Source organism: Crassostrea angulata, chromosome 7 (genome assembly GCF_025612915.1).
Source record: "Crassostrea angulata isolate pt1a10 chromosome 7, ASM2561291v2, whole genome shotgun sequence".
Taxonomy (NCBI): Eukaryota; Metazoa; Mollusca; class Bivalvia; order Ostreida; family Ostreidae; genus Magallana; species Magallana angulata.
The window spans coordinates 6,145,833-6,156,053 of record NC_069117.1 but is presented as its reverse complement, the minus strand read 5'-3'; the positions used below and the strand labels follow the sequence as shown (position 1 = coordinate 6,156,053).

Below are 10,221 nucleotides of genomic sequence, written 5' to 3'. Positions count from 1 at the left end.
AAGGTATAAATATTCAATATTTTAAAGGATCAATGTTTTTTATGCAAGTACATGTAAATAGGTCTTTGTTCCTGGGAACAAAATTCTTGTACAGCATCGTTCAATTATAATGGAAGATACTTGATGTTTGCCCAGATGTTTTTGATTGTGAGAAAAATAGCACCAGATGCCTGTGTTGTGTTCAATAAATAGAAATTAAAGTTCATATTTGGAAATCAAACGGGATTTGGGGTTACATTGTGCAGATGAAGTAAAAACGATGAAGACCACATCAAATCTCTCGTTTCAAAGAAATAGTGTGTTATTATACGAAGTTCTTGACACAAGTACAGCACATTTAAAAAAGAACATTTCTTACCGTGTCTTTATTTTTTACATTTGGAGAGAAATGCAAGAAACCTACATAATTATAGTTTTCTAGAAGCTGATTCAGAGAGATGAACTAATAAGTTATTAATAGTTATTAATAATGACCAGAAAGTTCCGTTAAGGGAAGTTCAGAAATTAGAATATGCATGCTAAGAAAACTTGTTTCAACCACAAAGTAATGTTATACGAATGATTAGTGATATTAATGATATTTGAGAAATGTCAACTGTTAGGATCGCTTTTTAGCTCCTTCGATGAAAAAATAAAACAGACATTTTGGGAGTAAAATGAGATAGGCGGGGTTAAAAAACAACATTTGAACGATAGAATTGCTCACTGAATTAGGAGCAAATCACATGCACACCTTTTTACTAATCTCATATTTTAGCCCATTTGAAGCAGTTACGTTAACGTTTTATTTTAGGAATGGCAATTTACAACCGGTTAACAGGTCACTCTATCGGAACGATCGTGCCCAGATACAAAACATGCAAAGTTGTATATTTAATTGCAATTTCACTGCAAATTGAATTTTTTACAGTGTACTAGGAATTTACAAGACATTGATACCTAATCGAGGTAAATTAGAGACAGTTTTGGTGTGATCATGAAGGGAAGTTGTTCCATTGCTAAGATTTGTAATTCTGCATGTATTGGATTTTTCATGAATTGCGTTATCTTATTGCTACTTCCGTACAAGTTAGTAAAAAAAACTATGAATGTTCATAGAATATCTCTTTTACGAATTTTTTAACATTATGGTTTATGTGTTATTCGGTTGAGAGTCATTTTGAAGTATGTGCAGTATATATAGTAATATTTATGTGTATGTTTTTTAATAACAGGCAAACATTATAAACCTTACAGGAGATGACATATGTTGCGACATGTGTAAGTATTTAGAATGTACTTTTTGATTCCATTCTTGATTAAAAGCTTTTATTAATGTAGTTTATTTCCAAGTTTAATTTTTTTCTTTGAGCGGCTGTCAGATACAGGTTTGATGCAAATGTCCAGAAAAAAAATGTTTTTATTTGAGAAAATAAAATAGTTCTTCAAAGGGTGTTTTACTTTATTTCCGATAAAGTAAATGAAAACTTCTAAAATTTAAAATTCTAGCGCTTAAACTGAAAGAATTAGATATGTATATTTCTTTATCATTATTGGCGTCCAATGCATGGGAAAGGTCCGCAAAATGGTTTGATTACCGGTATGGTAAAGCTAGCATAAACAAGTGTAATGATAAAGATTTTGAAGCATCAATTACGACCTGCGGCATAAAAAGGACGCTTTAAAGATTTCCTTTTTGCTACACCGCTACAGAAAAATAAAAGGACCCTGAAGATATTACACTGTCTTTGATTTATCAAGTAATCTTAATCGTGTCATAAAGGTTTTCTCTATCGTCATTAAAGACAAAATAGGTCCTTGTAAATTAAGGAATTTAGACTGTTAGAGTTAGCCGGGACTTAAGTACTTGGTATACAAGTATACATAGTTAAAAATAATAAGGATATGATATAAAGGTATTCAATGTACAAAGACCATAGTTTGCATCGAGGGAATGAATGGTCCGATATTCTAAACCACGAATTATTTTGAAGCTGTGATCAAATCAAAATACTTGAATTGAACATATTTTATTGAATAAATTAAATGCATTAGACAAATGTTCTGAAAAAACTTAGGTAGTCTTCTCCTAATAATGAACTTTTAAAAATATTGCCAATAATAACGTTATATATGATGGCATGTAAATATAAATGAATGAACAGTTTGTTACAGTACAAATATAATACTAATATCACATAATAAATTTAGACATTTTTTTTGAGAAGCTCAAAATACTTCACCAAAAGTTTTCAAAAATGTGATTATTGCCACATTGATTGCAACTTGAATTTTACATCAAAGTCCGTGGACAATGCATATTTTATAGAGAAATTCTGATAGGTAACTGAAAAACAAACATACTTTGTGGTAAATATATGCATAAACTTTCTTTTAATTTAATCTTTTAATGTGAAATGAAATGAAGTATTAACCGAAGATATCTTGTCAAAATTAAGTTTTCTTCTTTCCAGTGAGGGAAGATTTAAAGCCATATACATGTAGTCTGTGGCATTTCAGTTATAATCACGTGACTTGGCACAAGATAGCTGATGGAATCAAGGTTCCAGTCTGAAAAATAAATTATTTCAAAAGTGGTTTAATTTCAATAGTGGTTGCAACAAAGCATTTTATTGTTTAATAACCCGTTGCCCGGACGTCGTGTTCGTCTATATTTTGCTTACAGCTATGATGACTCAAGCCGATTTACAACAAGTTAATAAGTTACTTTTCTAACAGTGCATAGATACACTGAATAACGAAGCAAAGTTGTTATCCAAAGATTTATCATTGAGAAGGATAAGTATGGTACTATGACTGAAAGTTTTACAAGACTGATAAACTTTCCATTTTTCCACTTTGTAATTCCTTTCTGAGCGTAGTTTAATCTGAGATATCTAAAGAAACAATTTTATTTAAATTTAAAGATTTTATGCCACGAAATTTAGAAGTAGATCGAATTTCAATCTCGGAAGGTTGCATATATTTCAGGAATCATTGTCTTGATTTTCGTTGTTTTCATCGGTAATTCTCATCACCAAGATTAGGAAAGAGTCTTTATAATGTATATCTACAAATAATTTCCCCAAAATATTAGAGAAAAATGACATTTATTTGAAATTCTACAGTATGCGATCAAAAGATGGGGAATTTACATTTTAGTGGCATTAATAAGATGGTGTTAGTGATCTGTGAGATACATACTAAGATTGGAACTAAAACGGTGAAGTAAGACATTATACGATCTCTGTGCATGACACTCTATGTAGCTGATGATTATTTTTGCATTAATGAAGAAAGCCTCACGTGTGGTCTCTAAATTAACGTTGTCTGAAATATTTCATATTAATTTTAACTTGCTAAATAAATCAATTGATAGTTTTCTCGTAAAAACATTTAGGATCTGAACATACTCCCAAAATGCAAAAATCAAACAATATCCACTACATATAGTAATAAATATATAATTCCGTTGTATTCGTCTGTCAGTTAAAATGCATTCATATTTATTAGGGTTGTCCGGTTATCTCATTTGATAACCTCTAATCAGCAACAAAATGGGACATTGGTCGTGAAGTTTTTAAAACATAATGCGAGCTGATCTGATGAACTTTTCAATATGTTATTCTATCGCTGACCATTTCCACTGCTATACACCATTTATATTGTCCTAACTATTGAACTCTAACGTAACTACTACAGAGATACTAAAATACTCGTCCTCCCCTTCCCCCACGGATTAGGAAGTCGAGGTTTGTTTATAACAGATATTTTTTTGTTGTGTCTTGGCAAATGTCAGGGTCGGTCAGCACCATCAGCCCCCCCCCCCCCCCCCCCCCCACACACACACACACACACTTAATCCTGTAATATGTAATATATGCATGTAATATATGTTTTTGCTGTTTGTGTTAATATGAATATCTATTGAAATATGAGGCCGAAATGTTGGTAAAGGCCCGAGTTACTTGTTATTCACACTGTTAGTTGTATATCCTGAAGTTGCTCTGGAAATAAGTGCGTCTTCAAGGTTTTTTTTTTAAATTATAATGTATATATTACCGAAAGTATTCAACAAGTTAAATTAACATTTGTTTCAATTTACTTTTGAATGTAAGAACTGTATTTAAAATGAACTGTACATGAAATGTAGTGTGTTTTAATCCTTGCCTATCATGTTTGTCTTCATTATCCTCTGACTAAATAAACCAGATACATTCTCCAAAGAGATGTGGTTAAGATTAATTGAATCGAATATTTAAAAAATCACGTTTGGAAATTTATTTTAGCAAAATCGCTGTATATGTTTTATATTGGTAAGTATAATGAAGTTAACCCCCCCCCCCAACATGTTTGGTGACCCTAGAAGTGAATCGCCTCGTATGAACCATCCGGCTGGTCTCATATATAAACCTACTGACCGTGGACCAACTCACAGAGATGTCTTCGTTTGCATGAATATTTCATGCCCTGTTGTGATTCGCTTCTTCACTCTTCCGTGATGGACATATCACGTCAGTGTCTACTATAGAACTCTGTGTTTCCATCATAGAAACTTGATATTTGTTTACATATACAATAAAAGTTATTTTTTAGACGCCAGGACATGACGACTTCAGTGAAAAAATTAATAAAGGTAAAAAAACCCCAATAGGTTTGGCTATCGGAGACGATTAATACCCTGATTCTCCACCACTATATCATAACGCCCCCAGTCTATTTTATGAAAGTCGACTTGGGGTTATATGGTAGGGTTATGACATTTAATTTATTAAGGTCCTCGAGATCTTTGTTCCAACATCCCCACACTTGGCGGGTGCCCTAGCCAAGGTTTTTTCCGGAATGTCTCCTCCTCTACCTGGGGAGTAGCCCGTGTCCCAGTCTGTATAAAAAAGGAGGCAGAAAGACAGCTTCCAGATGACTACTCTTTTATTAATTTATTATGACATTTTAACAATAAATATCAATATTAATTACAATGAAATTTATCAACATTAATATTTATTACAAAAATCTCTGAAAATAAAATATTTGTTGAACCCTCTGAATCTATTAACTTTACTTTTGAGAATATTTCGTTATAATTTATCCTACCTGTATAAAAGAGGAGGCTTCCAGATGACTACTGGAGAGCTGTGTTTCCCGCACCCCCATTTTATACGCACGGACACTGCGCTACAACATTCTCCCCACTAATAAGTAAATGCGATTAAGTGCATACTAATGCTCTGACGCACCGTGGTCAGTAGAAGCGTTTTATTTAGATTTCTGACCCGGTGTCGACAGGCTCATCACTGGACTTAATAACACATTTCTCCATGAACATATTAAATAAACATACGCTATCTATCTAACGCATGTACTTTAACCAATTTCTATAGAATTTCCGTTATGATAAGATCATCAAATTCAAAAACGCACCCACTGGTTAACATAATTTGAACAAAAGTGAAAACAATATTTTCTTAAATCTGTTTTATACTGAAGATTTTGCCACACATTTTCTATAATACGATGGTACATCATTGTGTTAAATAATGGTAAATCTACTTAAAATGTGTTATTTTTGCCACCAACATATGTATTCGTTGGTTGTATTATAATGAATATTTATTGTAATTTGAGGCCCAAACTTTAGTAAAGGCCAAACTTGAGACCTGAGTTGCTTGTTATTCACACTGAGAGTTGTATAACCTGAAGTTGCTCACGGAATAAGAGCGTCTTTCAGAGTTTCTTTTAATCACCGTGTATATACTACCGATATTTATACCTGTTTAATTAACGGTCGTTTTGTTCGACTTTTGATAATAATTAATATAGAAGATACTTAACAAAGTAAAACAAAGTCCATTATTTGACCTGATTGGAGGTTTGACTATGAGAATTGCAAACTGTGTTGCACGAGAACTCTTTAATCCATACTCCAACATACATGTATGGTTAGGTGATGCTGAGGAGTCCTGCCTTCCTTTGATAAAAATGTTGCTTTATATCATTATTTGTCCCCAGAATCCCGAGTATACAGCAGACGACACAATATACATGTCTAATAGCCACCGTTTCATTTTGCCAGTCATGTTTGTCTTCAGCATCCTCTTTGACTAAATAAACCAAATACACTCTCAAGATGAAGTGTTAACAAAGTGGTTGTCTAGATTCATTAAAGGGTATATTTCAATGCCATGAATGAAACAGCAGAATTAAAGATATATCACTGCAGATCTTTCAACATTGGTAAATATTCAAGAGGTTCAAGGGTGACATTAGAAGTGAAGCACCTCGTAAGAACCACACGGCTTCCTTCACATAAACCTACTGACCGTGGGCCAACTCGCAGAATTGTCCTCGTTTTGATGAATAATTCATGCCTTGTTGCCATTGGCTTCTTTCATGATGAAATATCACCAAATCACCTCAGCGTGTATTAGAACTGTTTTCATACAAACATGATGTTCGTTTTCATATTTAATAAACTTAAAAGAGTCTCGCTGTCTTATTAGTAGATTGTTCATTAAAACAAGAGAAAATTTTATGAGTTGGACAACGTATGTTTTGGTTTCCCCACAATGGGTGTAGCGTAGGAAACAACTATTTGGCTCTAAAAACTTCTAATGAATTCCTTTCATCCACCATTAAATTTACAAAAGAACAAGTGAAAAGCTGTCAATGTGACAGCAAACCGGGTTTTCTTTTACCGGTTCATGTATGTGAACTGTATCCATAATCCATGTCAAACCCTATCCAGTGAAATGGATACCCTATATGCAATATTTTGCCAAAAAATGACTAAGTTCAAAAGCTGGTATTTTTTCATAAACTATCGGAAATCAAAATCCTAGCAATGTGCACACCTCTGATATATGTACAACTGATCTGCAAAAGAGCAACTTCCTATCTTGAGAACTGTAGGAGGAGTTATCCGTACAATGATGGTACCCTATATGCAATATTTTGCCAAAAAATGACTAAGTTCAAAAGCTGGTATTTTTTTCAAAAATTATCAGAAATCAAAATCCTAGCAATATGCACACCTCTGATATATGTTCAATTGATCTGCAAAAGAACAACTTCCTATCTAGAGAACTGTAGGAGGAGTTATCCGTACAATGAGGGTACCCTATATGCAATATTTTGCCAAAAAATGAGTAAGTTCAAAAGCTGGTATTTTTTTCATAAATTATCGGAAATCAAAATCTTAGTAATATGCACACCTCTGATATATGTACAATTGATCTGCAAAAGAACAACTTCCTATCTTGAGAACTGTAGGAGGAGTTATCTGTACAATGAGGGTACCCTTTTGGCAGCCGCCCGCCCGCCATTTTCACCATTTTAATAACCGGATTTTTCCATTGGAAAACCCTGATGAAAACAACAAAAACACAAGTTTTTTATCTAAAATTTTATTTTAATTTAAAATGTTCAGTACAGTGCATGAACATAAAATAAACATAGTAGTTTTGTACATAAAAAGAGACCCAAATCAGGTTCAGGGAATTTGGACCTTCTCTTTAAGTAGAAAAGAATTATACAGATGTAGAACCACTACCTTGTCAAAATAAATAAACACTGCAATATACAATGCCCTCTCTAACTTCTAAGTCACTTGTCAGGATGGTCTATGCCATGTGTCTGTCCTTAAAGGTTAAGGGTCCGAAAATCGAAAGAATTAGGATTCAAGAGTGACCATCAGCTTGTTACAATGAAGAAAGCTTGCTGGTGGAACATCAGGGTCAAATAATGGCAAGTCTCAAACCCCAAAAGTCATAGATACAGAACAGACACAGGGCACAGAGCCCTTCCCTCATACACTGAGCTAAACATTGTAAATGTAGAATCTAACAGGATAAGTTAAGCTAGGGATGATTGGCAGTTATGATTAAGTCCTTCCATTGACTGACAGGTCCAATAAGTAAAAAACTTATCAAAGACCTTATTGCACATAGATAAAATTTATTGGTGCTGTCATTTATATTGCACCTGCATCATTAAGAATTAAATCGGCACTACAGGTGATCTCGTGACCACCTGATGAGGCTTTGCAGGTGTATTCACCTTCATTGCTGCCATCCACGTTCTTAATGATCAGTGAGTATTCACCATTGTCTGATAAAGCATCCATCACAGAATATTTCCCTTCACTTTGAATTGTCTCCCCTTCGTGATACCACTGAACACTAGGTGGCATTGTTTTATTTCCATTGATTCGAACATCAAATCTTGCATTATCACCAACAAAGGCCTCACAGTCAACCATTTCTTTCAGAAAGGCCAGCTGTGGGTCCCTGCCTTGTTTTGGTAGGCCCTCTGTTCGATCAGGGTTCGTTATGTGGGATGGGTTGGCACATGGATTCGGTGGATTAAGCACCAAATTGTTGGATGGCTTGATCTGTCGGAGATCTGATTTGCCCTCGGATCCTATGGACGACGGGCGAGAGGAGGAAAAAGTACTATTGTCAGTTTGTGAGGAAACATCCGAGTCACTCTGTACCGAGCTCTCACTTCCACTGCGGCTTTTCTGAAGCATCGAAATGCGTCCCACTGCTCGAATGGCGTTTCCCATTTTCTATTGACAAAACAAGAATGGAGAAATGCTTTTAATAATTCATATATAAAAATTGCTTTTTAATATATATTTGATATTGGAATTACTTTCTACCATTGATGATAAATACTGAGTTAAATATAGATTGTACATATTTTTTTCAGAATAAATGAGCTGGTACCCCCTTTTACAGGAGTACCAGTATTTAGATCCTGGACCAGAAACATGCAGCATTAACCCATTCACTACAACCAGTGGTGCTTTATCAATACCTTGCATCAAAAATGAACTACGTTAATCAGAAAATTAATCTTAAAATATACATGTACTTGTTTCAAACAAAGAAAATCTTTACGTAAAGTTTACTGGAAAAAATATCACTTTAATAGACTACCAAAACATTTCTTTTAATAACAGTTTGATATAAAGTATGTGATGCAAGGTATAATACAATATGTGCAGTGGCATTCACTAGTGCCTGTATTCCATGTGTAATCTTGTTTCAGATTAATCAACATGCAAGATAAGTAGTAAAAGAGCCAAGTTCAGTTATTGGATAAGTGGACTTGGGACCTGATTATTTTCAAACCACCTTATCTAAATAAAAAAAATAGATCTCAAAATTTAATATGAAGATTGTTTAATATCAAAGTCAAAATATTAAACCTGCAAAAATATGAAAGAAGATTTGATTGATTCTTTATTTAAAATTTTTTTTTATTAAATTGCCAATGCCATGCAACAAAGTTGTCTGATCATAAAATATGCTTCTAGCTAGCAAGCTGTGAGGGCACCTGCTGTCAGAGTTATGTCCCTTGTGTTTGAGGACAATCACACAAACATCTACAGCAAACAGAAAGCTACAAAGCTCAATAGGAACTTACACAATGTTTCAATCGTCATATTTAAAACTTCAAATGAAATAAAATGGCAATCCTTAGTTAGAAATACATCATGCCTCAAAGAAATACAACAGAAGATGCATTATTATCAGTTTTACACTTTAAAAGTATCTATTCAGACATTTCATTCTACTATAATTTACAGTAATCAAATGATACAGATGCCAAATGAAACAGAAAATAAACATGTAAAAGAATATATATTGACACACATGACATTTAATTAAAATAAAACAGAAAAAAAAAATAAGTTACTGACTGAATGATTGTTTTAACACACTAGCTTTATTGTGTAGAATACAACACCACAGGCGATGCAGAGATAACAGTGCATCACATGTCTGACCAAACACTGAAGCCACTACAACACACAGACAGACAACACCAACAGACAGACAGACACACACACACACACACAGCGCCTACCTGCCATTTACGACGTGCCATGAACTGCTTCAGATTTCTTAGACTTTGTCTTAGTTTCTTGGAACTGTTTCTTTCTGATCTCGCTAACCATGGATGTTCCAAACACTGGTCTATAGTCAATCTTTTCCTACAAGGAAAGTAGAATATCATTAATATTGTAGGATAATTTCTGTGCAAGAATGATAACTCCCATATTTCTGCATGAAGAACTTACTTTTTGTTGAGTTTTATTGTCTTGTTGATAAAATCCTTAGCCAAGTCTGATATCTCGTCAAACGCCTCATCATCAAAATCATAATCACCCCTCGTAACGTTAGACAGTGTTTCAACGTCCGAATCCCCCATAAAGGGAGATAACCCAGACAGCCT

At 33.9% G+C, this 10,221-nt stretch overlaps 1 protein-coding gene across 5 annotated transcripts in view; it reads right to left on the bottom strand.

The window, feature by feature from the left end:
* Positions 1–7,366: 7,366 nt before the first annotated feature.
* The window catches only part of LOC128191973 (titin-like), a 259,892-nt gene continuing 257,037 nt past the window's right edge, over positions 7,367–10,221 (bottom strand). For all 5 annotated transcript variants that reach the window (XM_052864366.1, XM_052864367.1, XM_052864369.1 and 2 more), the window contains 3 exons: positions 10,067–10,219; positions 9,853–9,979; positions 7,367–8,545 (listed from right to left, as the gene is read on the bottom strand). In XM_052864366.1, coding sequence (XP_052720326.1) covers positions 7,949–8,545; positions 9,853–9,979; positions 10,067–10,219 — 877 coding nt within the window. In that variant the 3' untranslated portion in view covers positions 7,367–7,948. The remainder of the gene's footprint in view (positions 8,546–9,852; positions 9,980–10,066; positions 10,220–10,221) is intronic.